Source organism: Mus caroli, unplaced genomic scaffold (genome assembly GCF_978045245.1).
Source record: "Mus caroli unplaced genomic scaffold, Mus_caroli_1 scaffold_7, whole genome shotgun sequence".
Lineage (NCBI taxonomy): Eukaryota > Metazoa > Chordata > Mammalia > Rodentia > Muridae > Mus > Mus caroli.
Genome location: NW_028227262.1, coordinates 33,651,511 through 33,672,803, shown reverse-complemented (window position 1 = coordinate 33,672,803; position 21,293 = coordinate 33,651,511). Strand labels below are relative to the sequence as shown.

The 21,293-nt window shown below is 46.7% G+C and overlaps 1 protein-coding gene across 1 annotated transcript in view; it reads right to left on the bottom strand.

Annotated features, from left to right (window-relative positions):
• The window catches only part of Tamm41 (TAM41 mitochondrial translocator assembly and maintenance homolog), a 34,058-nt gene extending 14,780 nt beyond the window's left edge, over positions 1-19,278 (bottom strand). Inside the window, exons 1-4 of the mRNA XM_021165318.2 lie at positions 19,055-19,278; positions 16,298-16,480; positions 13,150-13,242; positions 6,205-6,355 (exon numbers count right to left, since the gene is read on the bottom strand). Of these exons, the coding sequence (XP_021020977.1) occupies positions 6,205-6,355; positions 13,150-13,242; positions 16,298-16,480; positions 19,055-19,189 (562 nt within the window). The 5' untranslated portion in view covers positions 19,190-19,278. The remainder of the gene's footprint in view (positions 1-6,204; positions 6,356-13,149; positions 13,243-16,297; positions 16,481-19,054) is intronic.
• Positions 19,279-21,293: the final 2,015 nt, after the last annotated feature.

Sequence of the window (21,293 nt, the reverse complement as noted above, 5' to 3'; positions counted from 1 at the left end):
TAAATAAATAAATCTTAAAAAAAAAAAAAAGAAGATAGTCTACAACTCCACAGGGAATATATACAAGAAAGAAAGAAAGAAAGAAAGAAAGAAAGAAAGAAAGAAAGAAAGAAAGAAAGAAAGAAAGGAAGTTAGCTGAATGAGCCACGAGGAGCAAGCCAAGAAGCAGCTCCCCTCCATGGCCTCGGCATCAGCTCCTGCCCAGTCTGAGTTCTTGTCCTGTGGTCCTTTGATGATGAACCATGATGTGGATGTGTAAGCCAAGTAAACCCTTTCCTCCCCATCTTTGCTTCTGGTCATGGTGTTTCATCCCAGCAATGGTAAGTCTAAGATACACCTATACCAGTTTCCTTTTCTGTCAAATGCTTTAATCATACCAGCCTCAGCTGTTTTCAGAATTAAGCTGGTGAACAGATGAGAGCAGAAACTATTGGTAGCAAGGGACAGTGTGTGTAACTGCTGGTTATCTTTGCTGTTTTAACCTAACCACAGTACCAATGTCATTTCAGTACAATGAGTATCTGGGTGGCTACTAAGTACTAGAAGCCTTACGACCCTGGAGACACAGACCCTATTCTGTGCAGCAAAATGCGAAGGTTTCAGTGCAGGTTGGTATGTAGCTCAAAATGGATGTGCTATGACAGAAACAACATATCTACTTTTCCAAGAAGTCTGAGCTCACATGCCAGACAACTCACTCACGTAAGGTGAGACTCAATGTTTTAGTATGTCTAAGAGTAATGAAGCCATCCCATCAACCTAAGAGCATCCTCTTCTACCCTGTGCCATGAACACCCCCCCATCTCCTGTCACCCCACATCCCTGCCTCAGGAGGAGGCTGACAAGCTGTCTCTACAGTTACCTAACTGGTTACCCAGCTCAGGCAGGCCCATCGACTCCTGGGGTCACAGTTGTGCATCATCCCCAGCTCTTCACTGTCTTTCAGGACCAAACCCAAGAGTTTAGCACACCAGGTACATGCTACCCGCTGAAGTGCACTTCCTGCAGCTCCGGCTCCCGCGCAGCCACCGCCTGTGGTGTTTCATCATTTGCTGTTTGTAGCCTGGATCAGTCCTTATGAGATGTGTGGTGCTTATGGACTCAGGTCTACTGAGAGGATCTCATCTACCCATTTCAGTTGATGGATGTTGGGTTGTCTCAACTCTTAAGCTAGTCATGATTAGCAAGTGATCACTGTGACATTCTTGGAGAAGTACCAGTTAGATGTGTTTCGTCTATCTTGAGTACACACCTGAGAGTAGGCTCGCAGGGTTGCTAACGTGTTTAGTATTTGGAGGAGGTGCATTCTGTGCCATTTTAACATTCCTACCAGCAACCAGAACGGCTCAGTTTCTCCACTCATTAGCACTCACTCTGGCCTCCTTTCCATTCCATTGTCTGCAGATTTACAGCAGCGCCTTCCCTCATGCTGATGGCTAAGCCCTGCCTGTCTGCTGGACCCTCACACTTCTCCCCATTCAGAAGCTTGTCAGCCTTTCATGAGGGTGATTTCTGCTGGATGCTAAGGGCACCACTCCGTCCTTGGACATGGCCCATCTCACTTGATCTTTCACGCCTTTGTGCTGTTTTTGGAGACAGGGTTTCTGTGTCCTGGAACTAGCTCTGTAGACCAGGCTGGCCTTGAACTTACAGAGATTCCCCTGCCTCTGAGTGCTGGGATTAAGGGAGTACTGCTTTGTTTTTCTTCTTTGCTGTTTCAGCTTTTGTTGTAATCTCAGAAACCATTTCCTAACCCTGAGTCTCTCTGAGAGCTTTACAGTTTTAGCTTGTACATTAACTCTTACGTCTAGGACCCTGTTTGAATTCATTTTGTATACGGTATGACTTAGGCCCAACTTCATGCTTCGGCAAGTGCACACAGGCTTATTTTAATAGAAATAACTAAGGCAGTGTTTTCAGGAGGTGGTCCAAATGCTACTCTGGGAGGCTCTTCCTCTGGCTACAGAAGAGATTCTATTCTGTGCTAACAGACATGAGCGAACGAGCACGGAGAGCACCAAAAGGCTGCTTTCCAATGCTTTCCAATGTGAGCAATGCAGCTCACATGGGAGGAATAAAGAACCAACCAGGCTCACCACACGGTTCAGGCCAGGACCAAAACAAACAAACAAACAAACAAACAAACAACAAAACAAAACAAACACCGCAGAGTGTGCTGGACACACATGTGTGACAAAAAGACCTTTTCTTTTCTCCTATTAGTGGCTGGAACAAAGGCTTTACCTATAGATAAACCAAAAAATTAAGATGCATGCCCTTGTCTGACCAGAAAAGCAAGTGAAACTGAACAAAAGCTGGGGAAGGTGTGGAGGTTGGGGCGGGGGGGCTGGCACAGGTCAGAGGCTGTACCCCAGGGCACACATGGCCACACCTTCCCTGAAGGATCAGAACTCAGCACTCAGCATCTGTGGACCTGAGAACAGAAATGTAGCTGGGACCCACAGTTTGTAGTCTCAGGGCTACAAGACCCAGCCCAGGACACAGTGATGGTGGGAGGGGGGCTTTCCAGGGGCCCACAGCTGCTGTGTGCAGACCTGCAGCGCAGGCCAGATCCTGTGACCTAGTCCACAGCACCCATGACCTCGCCCAGGCCCTGGAGGTGAGGGCCACACAAAGCAACTCTCAGCAGAGCCCATCACTTGTGGGTCTCCCCTGAGCGCTGGCATCGAAGGCAGCCCATTCTCTTTCACAAGCACCAGACAGACTTGTCATCCTTTAGACCTAAAGAGCTACGAATACAGGGCCCATCAACCCCATGGTCTAAGTGCTCGACTAGTTTTGCCCAATGCTTTCTGCCAGCATGTGTGTAGACTTATGACTGACAGCTCAACTCCAGCCTGGAGAGATACACGAGGCAATCAGTGGTCTCTCTGCCCTTTCCTACACAGTACTTTATACAAATGGACTTGTAGGGATTATCAATAAAAATGATAAAGAGAGTGTTGGCCACTGATTTACAGTGCCTCAGCCTGAGGAAGTCTATATTGTCCATAAAAATAATAGCAGTCGGTTTCTGAGTATCAGCTATTGATGAGATAGACAGTGTAGCTCTGTGTCATCTCATTGGAATTGTCTTCATAATATACATATTTCTGTTTTACAAATAAACTTGAGGGAGGACTTGGAAAAGGTTAGGCACCCACAGAAAGGTTACCAGCTTCTAGATGAAGTGTGTTGGATTGGTAACCTCTGTGAGCCTCAGTTCTCCAATCTGTAGAATGGGGCAACAATGCAATGCACAAATGAAAAGTCATTGTTCAATCAGTTATCACATCTGGAATTACTGGGGGTTAGTCCTGTTGCACAATAAATCCCTTTTCCTCCTGCCGTAAGGCACAGGCTTCATGCACACCTTTGTCTGTTTCATATGCTGGTACTTCTCTTCTGTAAAGATTTATTTTAATTTTGTGTGTGTGCATGCATGAACGTAGGCGCCTTTGGCATCAAGAAGAGGGTGCATAGCCCCTGGAGTTGGAATTATAGGCAGTTATGTGTTCTGGGAATTAAACTCAGGTTCTTTACAGAAGTAGGAGGAGCTGAGCTGTCTCTCTGACCCTGTACAGCAGAATTCTATCTCCAGCTTTTTAAGGCAGGAATGCTGAACGACCTGATGAATGCTACACCAGAATCCTTGCTGGAAACTAGTCTTCTTAATACTGTGTGACCCTACATGAGAAGGCTTCCGGTGATCTGTCATTCACTGGAGTCTCTTTGCTGTCACTTCTCAGAACTACTTCAGGGCTTGGTGGCTCTCTCCTACCTACTCCTTCCTTGCCTCCCATTTCCATGAATTCGGCCAGCAAGGTGGTCCTCTGGGCCCGTGTACAGGCTTACTGCTATTCCTGCTGATCCTGGCTGAGCTTGCCTTTGCCAGTAAGTACTGGTAGGAACCTGTCCAAGGACAATGTCCTGCCCCCCCACCCCCACCCCAAGGAATAACATTAAACTTCACAGCTTTCAACTTGGAAGACTTTTAAATGGGGCAATTTAAATGCTGGAACGTTCTGAAAACTTGGGAGGTTTGGGTATTTGCCAGCGGGGTATAGAAACTGAGAGGTTCAAGGACACTGGGTTCTCAGAAGCCCAGGGAAGACAGGAGGAAACACAGCCCTTCAACACACTGCCCGGGGCAGATCATGGTGAGGTCTCACAGTACAGCTGGGTCCTCCCTCCTCCTCCTAGGTCCAAAAGAAAAACCAGCTGCAGGGTCAGGAAGTTCCAATGTTCACTCAGAAAAATGAGGGGCCTGCCTATAACCCTAGCAGGGAGAGGCAGGTGGTATCAAAATTAGAGGTACCAGCCTCATGCTCAGAGCTCCACTACAGGGTAAGTTCAAGGCCAGCTGATGTTAGAGGAGACATTGTCTCCAAGCATATATTTCTAACAGGTCAGGACCTGGAGCTCAGAGTTAGGGTAAGTGTTTAGCAGGCAGGGGGCCCTGGGCTCTATTCCCAGCAGGGGTGGGGGAAGAGAGAGGGAAAAGAAAAGAAAAAAGAAGAGGAGGAGGAGGAAGAGGAGGAGAAGGAGAAGATGACGACAGTCCATAAATAGGTGAAAACTGTTATATAATTTGAGAAACCCCAGGCAAGGTTCAACATTTAACAATAACTACTCCTAGAACCCACCCAGCATGATGGTGACATTCACTCTATGGGACAAAGGAGTGACTGCAAAGCTGTGGGCCATAGACAGGAGTTATGCATCAGCCAGGCACAGAGGACTTGGGCCCTTCTTTCCAGCACAAAATTTGGAAGGTAAAATTGGGCTAACAAGAGGCTCTCAGGCTCACTCGTGTGGTGTACAGCCAGACCACTCAGCCTCTGTGTTCTCATGGGGGCGGGATGCTGCCGGGTAAGACGAGAGGCAGCCAAGGTGGAGCTGTACCTATTTCCTTTCTCTCCAGCTGCAATTACAGCTGTTTTAGGAAGAAGAGGAGAAGGGGACCTCCAGAGCCCCTACAGCCTTACACTTCCACAAAACCTTATCTGCACCTCTGCTGTGCATTCGGGTTCTTAACTTAAACACTGGGAAACTGGGTATTTATTTACCGGACTTGTTTTCAAGCCCTTTTTTCTTTGTGTGGTTGTGGGAACTGAACCCAGGGACCTGCTTATGTGAGTCAAGTGCTCTGTCACTGGCTATGTCCTCAGACTAAAAAAAAAACACACTACATTTTAATGTATGTAGTGTGTGTGTGACACGTGTACACAGGTCAGAGAACAACTCATCAGAACTGGCTCTCTCTTTTGACCGTGGGTCTCAGATCATCAAGCTCCGTGGCAGACACCCTCACCCTGCGCCACCCCCTCCACCCCCCATCTGCTGGCCAGAAACAACTTTTCTAAAGCATCACTTTTGTCAGTAAGATCTGTGTGTGTGTGCGGTGCTGGGATGGCACCAGAGCATGCTGGGGAAGGACTCTTTCGTTCCCTGTAAAGGGAAGCTTGCAGAGAATCTTACTATGCTGAGCCAACCAATGACTGGGATATCCACCTGCAGCTAAGGTGAGACAGGGCTCTGCCCTCTCGGCTACCCTCTTGACTTTACTGGGGCCTGGGGGAGCTTCACCAAGATGGAGGGACACACTGAAAGGAAAAGTAGGTGAGCATTTAGACAAATGATGCACGGAGAAATCAATGGTGGGGAAAGAAGAGCCTTTAAGTTTAAGTGTGGGAAGCAGTAGAGTTGAGGACCTGCCACCCTGTCACTGGTACAGTGAAGTGAACTTGCACTGCGAGAGTCCTAGGTGGTGGTTAAGCTGAGGATGAGGACGGTATGAGGAGCAGCAGGCTATGTACACAAGCTTCACACATGCAGACATCACATGAGGCAGAGAACACTGCTGCTGCTGGCACAAAGAGAACCTATTACTCACAGGAATCACAAACTGGACCTACTAAGTGTGGCCTACTAAGGATATGGTGGTGCAACACATTTTCAAACAGCTCCAGGCAGGGCACTGCGTGACTGTAGAAAACACTGGTGGGTCTTAGTTCTCTATCTGGGATCCCTGGAGGAGCAGGGATTAACTGGTTGGAAATACCTGTGCTGGACCACACCCCAAATGTACTAACAGCTATGGCCATGCCCCAAATGTCCTAACAAACAGCCGTCTGGCATGAGGCTGGTGCCATGAACTCCCTGCAAGTGATGGATGGAGGACCCACCACGCGCTGTACAAACCTGAGTAGGAGAGCCCAGCTATCTCTATGAACAGGTCTTCTTCGGAGAAGCTTTCCGGTAGCATGAGGCAGGCGGTGGTCACTGCACTCTTCAGGTTCTTATCCAGGGCGGCTCTAAGAGCCATGTTCTCATTCATTGATACGATCTTCACCTGGAAAAAGCAGAGAGTTAAACCACAGCACTGCAGACGAAGGTGGTGTTCAAACACTGGGTTTGCACAAACACTGACCGTCCCTTCTGCCTGCCAACAACCACAAGCCCAGTGACACGAAGCCATTACCACTCTAACAAGAGATCCCAGAGTCTCCGGCTGAAGGTCAAAGTCAGAGAAATTGTGAGACAGAAAAAAAAAATCATTTCAAGGGAGACAAAATATTAATATTCTTTTTCTTTTCTTTTTTGGTTTTTCGAGATAGGGTTTCTCTGGCTGTCCTGGATCACTATGTAGACCAGGCTGGCCTCGAACTCCGAAATCTGCCTGCCTCTACCTCCCAAGTGCTGGGATTAAAGGCGTGTGCCACCACTGCCCGGCATTAATATTCTTATTTAAAAAAAAATACTTTATGTGCATAAGTGTTTTGCCTGCATGTAAGCACATGCAACATGTGCCTGCAGAGGCCAGAAGAGGGTGTCTGATGCCCTGGAACTAGAGTTACAGGTGGTTGTGAGGCCCTGAATGGTTGCTGGGAATAGAACCCAGGTCCTCTGGAAGAACAGCCAGAGCTCTTAACCACAGAGTTATCTCTCCAGCCCTTGATATTCTTGAATAAGGAAACTTACCATTGGCTCTGAAAAGGAACAAATGTCCTGGAGAATTACACTTCAGCATTTTATCGCTTCGATGTTTGTTTACTGACTGTGTGAATGGAAGGGGGCCTCGGGCCAGTCACTGAGTTCTCAGGCATCGAGTTCAGATCCAAAGCCATCCAAAGAGCTGTCACAAAGGTGAGTATGATCTAAGTCCACAGTGGCCACTTTACGTGCTTACTGAAAGGGCCTTTCCTTGCGATGCGGCAGGAGCTGCTCCGACTCCAAGTGGCAGAGTCTCCTCTGAGGCGCACAGTTTTCAAGTCTGCACATGGTTAACAGGATTTTTCAAGTCCCCAGCTCTGCTGCTTCCCAACTCCGGGACAACAGGCTTTAACAGGAATCCCACACTTGCTGTTCTGGCTTTCCTTGGCAGAGCAGGACCTTCTCTGGTTTTACCTCTTTAGGTTTTTTCCCTCCCCACTAGCATTAATCACATAATGCTAGCAGTTTATCTTCATATTATACTTGGGCAGGCCTGGGAAAGCCCTGAAAATAAGCCAAAAAATCTACCTTAAACACAGGGTCTCACTATATAACCTTAGCTGGCCTGGAACTTGCCATGGAGACCAGGCTGGCTTCAAACGCAGCTCCTCCTTCCTCTTGCCTCCCTAGGGATAGTTTAAAGGCAGGTGCCACCATGCTCGACTCATTGATATTGAGAATATGGTCTTGTAGACCAGGCTCGCCTTGAACTTGTGGTGATATGCCCCACACTGTCCCTTAAGTGCTGAGGTTACAGGAATGTGCTACCTTCTATAAGGAGTGGGACTATTTATAACATACAAGCCTCATACACCGCAGGTGAGGCAGAGCCATTTGATTCAACACAGCTCTTCCGCCCTCATGATGAGAACATAATGGTCCATAATTAAGCCTTTCAACACTTGGTAAGTTTAGTGTCACTGCATTCAGGGAGTAAAAGTTAACAACACTGTAGGATAGCCAGAGGCTGAGGCTGAAGCCTACACTGGGAAACCAGGCCCTGTGCCTGTGGACGGTTCCTTAGATTCAGTCAGGGGTGCACTTCTCATCTTGACAGATGGGGAAACAAAACCTTCTCACCCCCAGGCCCCCCCCCCCCCCAGTGCTAAGGATGGATCAAACCCAGGGTCTTCCAGGCACCTTATCCCTTAGCTACACCCCCACGTCCCCATTTAGGGTTCTAAAGTAACTCCTATCATCATCCCCTAGCTTTAATGTGTGTGTGCATTCACATGCCAGCGCACATGTGGAAATCAGAGGACAACGTGAGGGAGTCTGTTCTCGCCCTCCCACTATGTAGGTTCCAGGAACCAAACCTGTTCACTACCCACTGAGCCATCTCACCAGCCTTCTCCCCTAGCTCTCTCAAACCCTGCATTCCACACGAAATCCGGATCTTGGGAAGACAACCTGACAGAAAACAGCCCAGGCCTAGTGAGCTCCCGATTGTCCCATGATGCCTCTCGACATTCACAGTCCCATTCTTACCCCCCATCTACCAGATCCTTCTTAAGAGTGTCACATCTCCTTTGTGTACATTTCTGTGGCTTTTACAGAAGCTATTTTGGGATGTGAATAACTCAAACATGCAAAGAAGTGAGTAACCTTGGGCTTCTTTTCCTGGTTAACAAAATACCACTTGTTCTCCGAGAAGGCTGCTCTGCACGCACTGCTGGAGAGCAGTCTGCTTGCTATTTGAGGTTAAGCGAGTGAAAAATAAAAGCATCCTTACTCGAGGGGAAAATGTGCGGATCTGGTTCTCCAGCGAAAGGTGAACTAGGACCTCGTCTCCGTAGCAGTGCTATTTGTGAGAGTGAAAAGCGGCGAGCACTTGGGACCCTGCCAGAGAGGCTTGGGAAAAGGAGAAAGCCCTCACATTTGTGAATAGCTGTTTGTACCTACTGGGAAGGCTCCGACCTGGACCTGGACTGCACACACAGCATTCGCAATCCCAACTGCAGGGAGGAATGGTGATGCCTGAAGGGTCTTTCAAAGGGGAGATCTGTGGGTACCTTTCAAGCCAGGGAAAAGGGGTTACACGAGGGACTCCAGTTAACAGTGACAACAGAGACTACTTGAAGTGCAGAGTGACCTTCTAGTCTCAAAGACCCCAGACCTGCAGTCCTGTGACACTCCCTCAGCTCCCACCTGAACATTCCCATCTCAACATCAGGGCAGGGAATTCTCTAAGCTGTCACAGCTTGAAGCCACGAGGGCCGGAGCCTGGTCAATCTGCCGGACTGTGGGCTCTCAGGACAACTGATGTGGGGGTCTTCATTTTTATTCCTTCAGCATGCAGAGAGGAAACTTGGCTGCCTTCCAAGTCATTAAATGAATTGCTCAATCTTTGCATTTCAAAGGTGAGGTGCCCAGAAGCTGGCTCCCAGTACTACAGAGCCAGAACTAGGAAACCAGGTCTCCCACTCCCTAATTCACTGGGATTTTTCTATCCGCAGAATGTAAATCAATAAAGTTACATCATGGCAAGAAATCACCTAGGCGTGACATACTAAAAGTACCACTTAATTTTCTATTTTACACAGATGTTCATATGGCATGTGAATTTTTTTTCTCAATAAAACTGTCATTTTAGTTACTTTATATATATTTTTGGGACAGTGCTCACTGTTTAACCCTGGGTGGCTTAAAGCCTAGGCAGATCAAGCTGGCCTGGAATTCAGAGATCCGCCTGTCTCTGCATCCTGAGAGCTGGGATTAAGAGCTTGTACTACTATGCCTAGCTCCATTAAACACTTCAAATTCCATGATTCTGGAAAAATATCTGTTGTAGGGTTTGGGATATAGCTCAGTGTTAGCCTTCTGGGAACCATGCCCTGCACTACACACACACACACACACACACACACACACACACACACACACACACACAGAGACAGACTCAGAACTTAAAGCTGTCCAGGAAATAAAAATAGGCATCTTTTCAACCATGAGGCAAGCTGACAGGAAAGTATAATATACATTTTTATTTAAATTATTTTTTCCTTTCTTTTTTATGATACAGGGTCTTACTATGTAGCCGTGGCTGTCCTGGAACTCAGAGATCCACTTGCCCCACCTCCTGAGAGCTGGGTTAAAGGCATGTACCACCATGTCAAGCAAAAGTGTAAGAGAAGTTTAATTTATAGCCAACTCTTTCTAGAAATGCCCATCTTTCCAAATCCTTCATAGTCTTTTTGAACACTTGCTAGTGAATGAGAAATCCCCTTCTGCAAGCCCCAGACACTCTGGGAGGTTTAGACAACATTGTCTGATAGAATGTCTTTTAAAACCTAAAAAACGAGGAGTTCACATATTTCAGAATTCTTTTTTAAGACACTTGCTCATTTTTCTTGTAGAAGACGCCACTTTTGTTCAAGTGTCACAAGTGTTTGCTGCCACCTACAGGTGAAAAGTTTGGCTGTGGACCCTAATAGGAAGAGGTAGGCAGACTTATTCCCACAGGAGTGAGAGTCAAGAAGCCGGAGAGGGGTAAGGTGCTCACATACCATCATCAAAGATTTGCTTCAAAATATTTATTTATTTGTAATGAGTATGAGTAAGCTTAACATCCATTATGAGCACATACCATATGTGCATAATGCCCAAAGAGACCAGAAGATGTCAGAGCCTTGGGAAGTACAGTTACAGACAGTTGTGGCCCCACACTTGAGACGCGTGCTGAGCACAAATGAGGTCTAGGTTTACTCCCCAGCAAAAGAAACAACTCAGAGGCCATCGTGTTTACTCTGTGATTCTGTGATGGTTTGTATATTCTTGGACCAGGGAGTGGCACCATCTGGAGGTGTGGCCTTGATGGAATAGGTGTGGCCTGGTTGGAATAGGTGTGTCACTGTGGGTGTGGGCTTAAGACTCTCACCCCAGTTGCCTGGAAGTCAGTCTTCCATTAGCAGCCTTTGGATGAAGATGTAGAACTCTCAGCTCCTCCTGCGCCATGCCTGCCTGGATACTGCCATGCTCCCACCTTGATGATAATGGACTGAATCTCTGGACTTGTAAGCCAGCCCCAATTAAATGTTTTTTATAAGACTTGCCTTGGTCATGGTGTCTGTTCACAGCAGTAAAACCCTAACTAAGACAGATTCCATAGCATTTTTGGGTTCTAAAAGATAATTAAACAAACAAAACAAAACAAAAAGCTTAATGTGCTGGAGAGGTGGCTCAGCAGTTGAGGGCACTGGCTGTTTGTCCAGTTCCCACATGGTGTAACTCCAGTTCCAGGGGAGCAGACACCATCTGCCGGCCTCTACAGGCATTGCACACATGTGGTGCACAGATATGCATTGTAGGCAAAACACCCATTTACATAAAATAAAAAAATAACTCTTGAAAAAGTTTTAAAGTGTTCCTGGCAAAAGTATAATAAGGAAGCATTTGTACACATTTGTACACTTTGGTTCAATTTCCTTTAATGTAAAAGTATCAGACAGCCAAGAACACTGAAAGGGGAACAGCATTTCTGAGTTTCTCTAAATTAAACACTTGGGAATGCTCACCCATAGAGGACTACCCCGAGGTGAGGGAAGACCTAGCCAGCGAGCGGCGCGGGGCATGCACTTACCTGGGAAGCAGACGTCAGAAGACTAGACACGTTGGGTTCTAAAAGCTGAGTCTTTTTGAGCATACAACCCTGCTTCTAATTTCCAGGCAGCGCAGGATTACTTCCTCCATTGTGGGTAAACTGAGATTTGTAACTAACTGTGTAAATCCATATGAAGGTAGGGAGTGGCAGAAGACTGAGGCCTGAGGCTTCTCACTTTATACCCATTTCTGCTCCATTAAGCTACAGAGTTTGCAAAAACAGACAGACCTCAAGGAAAAGAAACCCACCGAAATCAAATACCACAATTGTCCAGTGGCAGAGCCCCTGCTGCGCATCGTACTCTTGGGACTGTGCACACACTATGGTGCACACCTGTAGTCCAGCTACTTTGGGGAACATGATAGGACCACGTCTCAAGGAAAAGCAAAGTAAGAAACAGGAAGAAAACTTGAGACAGAAAATGGGTACTTTTGGTTTCTAAAATTTGCTTTCTAAAAAACTTTCATTTGTAGTAATTTCCTCAATGTTGGTTTTGCTAGTTATAGGACCTTGAAGTGATATGATCATGAAGCATACAATTATTTCTTGTGAATATCTGAAGCAGTTTCAGTGTGCCTGTTGCTCCTGGACATTTAAAACTGCTTCTCCTGGAACAGGGATGACACTCAGCCATATAGCGTCAACCGGTTTGCATCAGACCCTGGGTTCCCACCCCAGCACACACATTCTAGCCCAATTAGAGACACAGGGAAGGCATCGCTATGTGTTTACCTAAGTATGTACATGTGTAATAAGCATACGAATGTGTAAGGGGCACACAAATGTGTCGCATTGCTCCATAGACACAGTTCTGCCATGTTAATGTGTACGAGTGTTTTAGCTGCATATATGTAATGTGTACCACTTGCATTCTTGGTACTTGAGGTCAGAAAATGGCTTTGGATTCTCTGGGAATGAAGTTACAGACGTTTGTGAGTAACCACGTGGGTGTTGGGAATGGAACTTGAGTCTTCCAGAAGAGCAGCCAGTGCTCTTAGCCACGGAGTCATCTCTCCAGACGGCTCTTCTGTTATCTGTGACGGGTAAGTTCCCAGCCTCTTCTGAGTTACTCAGTCTCCAGCACCCCTTCTCCTTCCTAGAGTTGGGCAGGAGAGCCCTCTCATCACAGGCCGATTTCCTCTGGTAATCAGCCCTATCCTGAAGCTAAGCAGAGGCTCGTCCAGAGTCACTAGCTTGGCAGTGTGGTGCAGTGTAACTAACAGCCATGGTACCTCTGTTCCATCCAGGAATTCCAAGGGTTTAGGAGTTCTCTGCCAGGGGCCAGGACAAAGCCCACCATGTGTTTTACATGCATATTACATGCATAAAGATGTATGTATACATATTACGTATACCATCTCCTCTTAGGGTGCAGCATCACAGGGTAATCTCTTTATACTGTGGGATGATGAGCTTCATGGGAGGGAAGGGGACTCTACCTATATTTCCATTTCCTGAAATTTCATATTTATGAGCTCACAAAGATCAAGTAAGGTCAAGTTCAGAGACTGGAGATGGTGCTAACTGTGGCACCCTGAAGGGCACAGACTCACCGGCTTTTGGAGGCGTCCAGCAATATAGAGGTTATTCCAGTTCAGGAGGTCCTCAATCAGTGTGCCAGTGCTAATAACCCCATACTTGATAAGCTGCAAGAGAAGACAAGAACATGACAAAAAGCAAACTACCAGGCTGCTACGTCCACGTCCACAAGCGAGCGAGCGAGGGAGCGAGGGAGGGAGCGGCCAAGGGCTTGTCCAGGGACAAGATGCTGGTCTCCTTAGCAACTTAAGAGACCTACCTACCCTTCAAATACCCATGTCTTTCTGGGTGTTGGTGGTGCACGCCTTTAATCCCAGCACTCCGCAGGCAGAGACAGGAGGATCTCTGAGTTCAAGGCCAGCCTGGTCTACACAGTGAATTCCAAGACAGCCAAGGCTATATATAGAAACTTGGAAAAAATAAAAACAACAATCCCCTCCAAAAAAAACCCAAAGAAAACAGGACAAACAAACAAACAAACCCACATCTCTATCAAAGCTGCCCAGAGATTTAGTGTCAAGACTGACCTGTCTCCCAAGGTACCGCAAGTGAGATGGCCAGTATTTTAACATACATGATTGTTAAAGGCAGTACTGCTCTTAGACACCATCTAGTATCAGTCTGCAATGCTAGATCCTTCCAGTTTCAGCAGTGATGACTTAGGTAATGTTCCTCACTTGAGAAATAAGAAACTGAGTGCTAGGGGCCAGTAAAAGGGCTCGGTAGGTAAAGCTGCTTGCAGCCAATCCTGATGGCTTTGAGTGTGAGCCTGGAACCCTTAAGATGGAAAAAGATAACTGAATCCTACCAGTTGACTTCTGACTGAAACATACAGACACACACGCACACACAGACACACAGAGAGACACACACACAGAGTAAATCTTAAATAGAAATTGAGGTCCAATGATAATAAATGACAAGTCACAGTGGCACTGCACCAACAGAGTGTGAGCTAGGTCCTACAGCTGGGCACAGTAATGCATGCCCCTAGTCCCTGCAGCTGAGCACAGTAATGCATGCCCCCTAGTCCCTACAGCCGAACATAGTAATGCATGCCCACAAGCTTGCTATTGCAGAACCTGGTGGAATACTGGATTGCTTAATCCCAGGAGTAGTCTGGGGCCAGCCTGGATGACAATATGCCTCAAATAACAGTCAACCGTGAGGGTTTAACAATTAATTACACTCCAAAACTGCAACCTGGACTTCTGATATTCTTTGCATTGCAAAATATTAGAAATTTTTCTTTCATTAAAAGTTTTCACTGGTGCTGGAGAGATGGCTCAGCACTTAAGAGCACATACTACTCTTCCAGAGATCCTGAGGTCCAATTCCTAGCAACCACATGGTAGCTCACAACCATCTGTATTGGGATTTAATGCCCTCTTCTGGGGGTCTGAAGACAGCTACAGTGTACTATTATTCATAAAATAAATAATTCTTTAATTTTTTTTCCTTTTCCTGACAGTGACTTTCAGTGTTGTTGACTCTTCCAAATGGTGACAATTACAAATTAACATCCAAAGATGAAAACCCCCTTATCATCTAAGCACATGGAATGACAAGACAAGGCCATTTCCACAATAATTTGTGTAAAACTCCAACATGGACTTCCCAGCTTACTAACGGTGTTAATAAATACCTAAGTAGCCTTCTCAGGCTGTAAATATTTAGAAAGTAGCTAGCAGATTTCAATTAGAAAGTACAGCCGCTGTGGCACACAACCATGCACAAACATTTGGTTCCTTGAGCTTGTAATATTGTTTGGAAATTACTTATCAAAGCCAGCCTTGGCAGATTGTTAATTATGAAGAAAGAGCCAAACTATGTGTTTTGCAAAACACAAAAGGAAGCATAAGGCTGTGCTGCGTCAGACAAGTGGCAGCGAGGAGTCCCCAGAGTCACTGCAGGCCTGGAAGTTCAGGGCACTTGCTGCGTGACCTTACGAAGTCACTTCCCCTATCTAGACTGAGGCTCCCTTTACTGCACAGGGCAGCAGGCAGGTGCACAAAGGACCAGCAAAGCTAATGTAAATCCAGGTGTGGTGCGCACACTTCTAATCCCAGCACTCAGGAGGCAGAGGCAGGTGGATCTCTGAGTTCAACCTGGTCTACAGTGTAAGTTCCAGGACAGGCAGGACCCCACAGAGAAACCGTGTCTCAAAAAACAAACCAAAACAACACAACAGAACAAAAATAAAATAAGAAAAGTTAAGGCATGACCTTAAGATGACAGACGGAGCACCGCACAGGCTCATAATCCTGTCTCTGCTCTTTACAGCCTGGACCTTTGACCGATTGTAGGGTCATTACCTGGGGCTTGTCAAATATCCAGAATCTCAGGTTCCATCCCAGACCAACTGAATCTGGACCTGCATTTTAACAGGATCCCCAGGAGACTCACACACCTGTAAAGGTTAGACTGCCCTAAGCAATCGGCATTAGTGTTGGCACAGGCAAACCCACAGGTCATCCCCGATCGACCCCATCTCCCACCGCCCCTCTGAGAAACCAGGATGCTTCATTTAGCTTGATTCCTCTCCATGCTGGGGATCAAATCCAGGACCCAGGTAAGTACAATGTCGCTAAGCTGTATCGCCAGTGCCTGACGTGTTCTGCATAACAGGTGGGGTTCCTGACATAAGACAATCTATTTTGTGGGGATCCAAATATCTTACCTGCCGTCTAAGATGCAACTCTCAAATCCTATCCACCTACGGACACCAAGAACTTCCCTCCCATCATGTGACAACACATGCTCCCAGTCACCTGACACCCTCTTCACTTCCTGGTAGTACCTCTTAGATGACATCACTCTCTATCCTGGTCCTCAGTGGTCTTCTCCATACTTCCCAGACAGCAGCCCTCAAATATGCATTCCTACCCAGGGCCCAGTCAAGCCGTGTGGCCAACAGATTAAAACCTGAGAACTACTTGGCCAAAGGTCAAAAGATAACATACAGTCCAATCATAGCCAGCCATGCTCTTGGATACCAGTTACAGTCAAGCACAGATGGAGACTCCAGTCCTGTCTATGCTGAGGTTTAAGAAAGATGGATGGGGTGAGGCTGTTTCCTAAGAATGTGGACATAATATTTCATTGGAATTCTACTGCCAAATTAAAACCACTCAGTTAAGGCCAAGGCATGAAGGCCCTTACCTTCCCGTCACACATGATCAGGGGGTTGAAGTAGACTCCAGCACCGTAATTATTCTGGATGGAGGAGATGATCCTGGGCCCCAAGAGTTTGAGGAAGGAGTAGTGGCTCCAATTCTTCTTCAGGTTCATTGCATGCCAGGCAACAGGGTCGTCTACTGTGAACACTAAGTCTAACATGGGATTCTGGGAAGTGAAGGAACAAAGAGTTCAGCACTACCACTTAAGAAAAACACTAGGAGAAAAAATTAACAGTTCCAAAGTGCTACAGTATTACCTTTCACAGTCAGAAGACCTAGGGCGGTCTGCCGTTAGAAACCTGAGCAGGTCCCACAGCAACGCTAGTTTGCTTTTCATCCATATAAATAATGATGTCACACTTATCATGCGTCAGGTGCCAGCCCTCGTCTGATCGCTTGACATACACTGAGTTAGTTTATCTCCAAAATGATCCCACCAGGCAAGTATACTATTCCAGTTGTATTGGAAGGAAAGGAAGAGCTGGGGAAAGCACTTTACCCAAGGCTACAGAGCCCGGGGAGACCCAAGAAGACCCAAGGAGACCCAAGGAGAGGTGGCTCAGTGGTTAAGAGCACTGGCTGCTCTTGCAGAGGACTTGGGCTTGATTCCCAGCACCCACATCGTGTTTCTCAAATGCCTTCTTTTGCCTTCTGTGGGCGCTAGGCATGCACGTGGCACACATACATTCACACAGATAAAACACTCATACACACAAGTATTTTAAAAATAGTTTAAAAATATTAAGGAAAAAAAAGGCTGGTAGGTTTCAGGGTGGAGAACTCAAGAGCCCACCACTAAAGATAGACAAATTATGCCCAAGTAGACTCTACATAGGAACGCTTAACATACAAACTGCACTCAAATTAGTCAGGAGAATAAGGAGAAAGGATTTTTTTCTTGGATGTGACATGTATGAGTTCTGAGGAATGTAAGAGGGGGACGCAGCATGGAGAAGTAACCCAGGAAGCGTGGAAAACGGCTGTCACGTTAGTGGAAACTCTTCCCTGTTCTGGAGCCAGGTGTGCACCAGAACCCGCCCCCCCACCCCACTCCCCCAGTCTGATGCTGCTGTTAACAAAACATACTCATGCAGTACTAAATGAGATCAGGGTGATTTTCCACATTAAAGAACTTTCCAGAGGAGCTGAATGGATGGAGGGAGCATATGGATGAGAAAATGAAATGCATTCTTCACTCAGGCACTGACGTCCTGGGAGAATACAACAGACTTGTTAGCATGAATGCAGAGAATGAAAAAGAAGAGGAAAGAAGGGTCCTTTCTGGGAGAGATGCGTAGGTCAGCTCGGAACCTCACTGAAAACCCACAAGCTGTCTATCGGGAGGTTCAGGGATGCTATGTTTCCCAGGCCGGTCTTAAACCATCGGTGAGATTATTTAAGATTCGGAGGTAACATGGATAGTTCCACGTATGTACAGATATATGAAGCCATGTTTGCAGGTCAGAGGGCGCGAGTTGTTGCTCTCACGCGCCATCTAATCTGTTTCTGAGACAGGATCTCTTACTGACCTGAAGCTTGCCAAGTATGCTGGGAGCCAGGAAGCCCCAGGGATCCACCAGTTTCTGACTCCCTAAGGCTGGGATTACAAGTGGGTACATCACAATGCCTAGCTGAAGGATGATTGTAAAAAAAAAAAAATGTATAATTATGATATAATCTATATGAAGCAACTGGACAGCTCACAAATTTCTCATATGCCCATGATCCATACTTTCCCATTTGTGGCCAAGTTAGAGAAAATCGGTAGGTTGTAGAAGAAATTCAAGAAACACCAGGAGGTGAATTTTAACTGGAAGAAAGACCTGGCCAGGAGCTAGCCCCAGGATGCCCTACTGTACAGTGATCTCTGGAGACCACACTGAGACTTGAACTGCTGTTCTCAGTACTCTGAGTAACAAGCCTCAATCCTAACTGTGCTGACCTGAATAAACGTGCTACCTGCTTGGGCCCTACACCCAGTCCATCAACGACCTGAAGCCCACGGGTCATTCCGTATTTTCTCCTTATCTTTCGATGGGATTTTCAAAGTTAGCTTCCTGGGATGTTTTACACACCGCTAAAGTCCTAGGCCAATGAAATCAATCCCTGTGGACAAAACCAGTCTTTGTATTGCTAAAAAGCTATGGAAAACTCCAACAACAAAGGCTGAAATCACTTAAGTAGGATGCTACTTTGTTTTTTTTTCCCCTTCCCACTACATCTCTGCAATGCCACCACCTCTTCCTCACCGCTCCCAACTTAGATTGCAGGCAGACTACTCATGCCTCACTTATCCTATCAGCTCAGGCTGGTGATGGATCGGCATATAATAGCACTTGCTGCCAAACCAGATAAACTGAGTTCAACCTACCACGACCCACGTGGTGCAAGGAGAGAAACAACTCCCTCAAGTCGTCCTGTGACCTTCAAGTGTGCGCAGAAGTACATGTGCGCTTGCAATATAACCACTAAGTAAATGTAAACATATAGATTTGACTGGCGAGACAACATGAGCCTTTTAATACTAGTACTGTGAGTTCGAGGGCAGCCTTCAGCCAACCCTGACCAGGGAAATCCAAATTCCGCTCACACCGAAGGACACTTTGCTAGGATGAACATTTCAACAATTGGCTCTTGGCGTGTCCGGGCTCCGCGGGGATAGAAGGCACGCGAGGACCGGCGAGGGCGAACAGGTGCCAGGCATGGGACTGGTCGGGGAACGAGGGTGCCTCCGACTCACCTCCTGGTGGGCACTGGGTCCTGCTTGGCGATACACCGCGGAGCCGTAGGCGAAGGCCAAACTCAGGTCCTCCGGGAAGTGAGCCAGGATCCTGCGCAGGCCCACGCCCGAGCTGTGCAGCGCCTGCAGCGCCATGGGCGGGCTGGCCCGCCGGTGGGACAGACGGTGCTGTGCAGACCCTGTGCTCGCAATTCCCGGTCGTGCGGACCGCGCTTCCGCCCGGTCCCGCCCCTCCACGCACGCGCGCTTCAGAGCGGGCAGCTGGCAACCTGCGGGGAGGCCGAGGCTCCGTAGCGCCCTCTAGCCGGCGGAGGAGCACATTACATGTCCATCCTGTGACAACCTGCTATAGAGCCTTGCAAATCCTTTGTACCACTAAAACTACGAATGGTTATCAAACAATTTAATTAATTATAGCATCCTTATATTGATTTTCTTTTTGTTTTTTTTTTTGAGATAGGGTTTCTCTGTGTATCCCTATCTGTCCGGGAACTAACTATGTAGACCAGGCTGGCCTCAAAGCATTCAGACAGGGTTTCACTGTGCAACAGCCCTGGAATTTGCTATATAGACAAGGCTGGCCTCGAACTCACAGCCTCTGTCTCCCAAGGGCTCAGATGAAGGCATGAACTACCTCATTCACAACATTGTGGAGCTATCACCTCTAGTGCCAAGTTGTAGGAGCATTTGAAGATTTAGAAAAACAAAAGAAATGTAAAACATGACGGGCCCAGGGGATTGTGATTGCTAGAAACTGACTGTGGTTTCTTCATGTTAAAAGTCTTTTTCAAGTCTGACAATAAATAAAATGCTCCATAAAAGGAAACATTTTGTATGAATATTCCCTCACATTTGCATTCAATTTTAGGATCAGAGAAGCCTTCTTGCCCCTTTAGGGATGGTGTCTTAGTCAGGGTTTCTATTCCTGCACAAATATCATGACCAAAAAGCAGTTGGGGAGGAAAGGGTTTATTTAGCTTACATTTCCACATTGCTGTTCATCACCAAGGAAGTCAGGACTGGAACTCAAGCAGGTCAAAAAGCAGGAGCTGATGCAGAGGCCATGGAGGGATGCTCTTTACTGGCTTGCTTCCCCTGGATTGCTCAGCCTGCTCTCTTATAGAATCCAAGACTACCAGCCCAGAGATGGTCCCACCCACAAGGGGCCTTTCCCCCTTGATCACTAATTGAGAAAATGCCTTACAGTTGGATCTCTTGGAGGCATTTCCTCAACTGAAGCTCCTTTCTCTGTGATAACTCCAGCTGGGTCAAGTTGGCACAAAACTAGCCAGTACAATTGACCCCTTGTCAACTTGACACACAAACACATCACTAGTAAGCCTCAACCCTTACATTCTTATTCATCCCCAAGATCTAAATAACTTTAAAAGTCCCACAGTCTTTACATATTCTTAAATTTTCAATCTCTTTGAAATATCCATCTCTTTTAAAATCCAGTCTTTTTTACAATTAAAAGTCTCTTAACTGTGGGATCCACTAAAATACTTCCTTTCTTCAAGAGGGAAAAATATCAGGGCACAGTCACAATCAAAAGCAAAAATTATCCAATGTCTGGGATCCAACTCACGATCTTCTGGGATCCTCCAAGGGCTTGAGTCACTTCTTCAGCCCTGTCCTTTGTAGCACACAGCTTGTCTTCTCGGCTCCAGATGCCTGTACTCCACTGCTGCTACTGTTCTTGGTGGTCATTCATGGTACTGGCATCTCCAAAACGCTGCCGTCTTCCGCTGTAATTAGGCTTCACCAATAGCCTCTCATAGGCTCTCTTCATGGTGCTAAGCTTCAACTCCTTTGCATGATCCCTTCAGTCCTGGGACATTAATTGCTTCTGAGGCTGCACCTTCACAAATGGCCTTCCATGGCCTCTCACAGTGCTAAGCCTCAGCTGCTTTTTATGACCCCTTCATGCCTTCAAATCCAGTACCACCTAGGTAACTCTTACACATTACCAAGTCCTGATGCAGCAAGAGGTACAACTTTGGCTATCTATGGAACACAGCCTCTTTGTGCTTTCAGAAAACACTTCCCAGAAGATGCCATCTCAATGATGCTGGTCTCCTCTTAATCACTGCTAATTTCTTAGCTCCAGCTAACCAGCACCAATAGTCCCAGTAATGCCAAGTTTTCATCTTAGTAGTTCTGGTATCTTGTTAATCACAGCTGATTCTTCAGCCCCAGCTAACCAGAACCACAGAATCTTCACAATCCAAAATAGCAA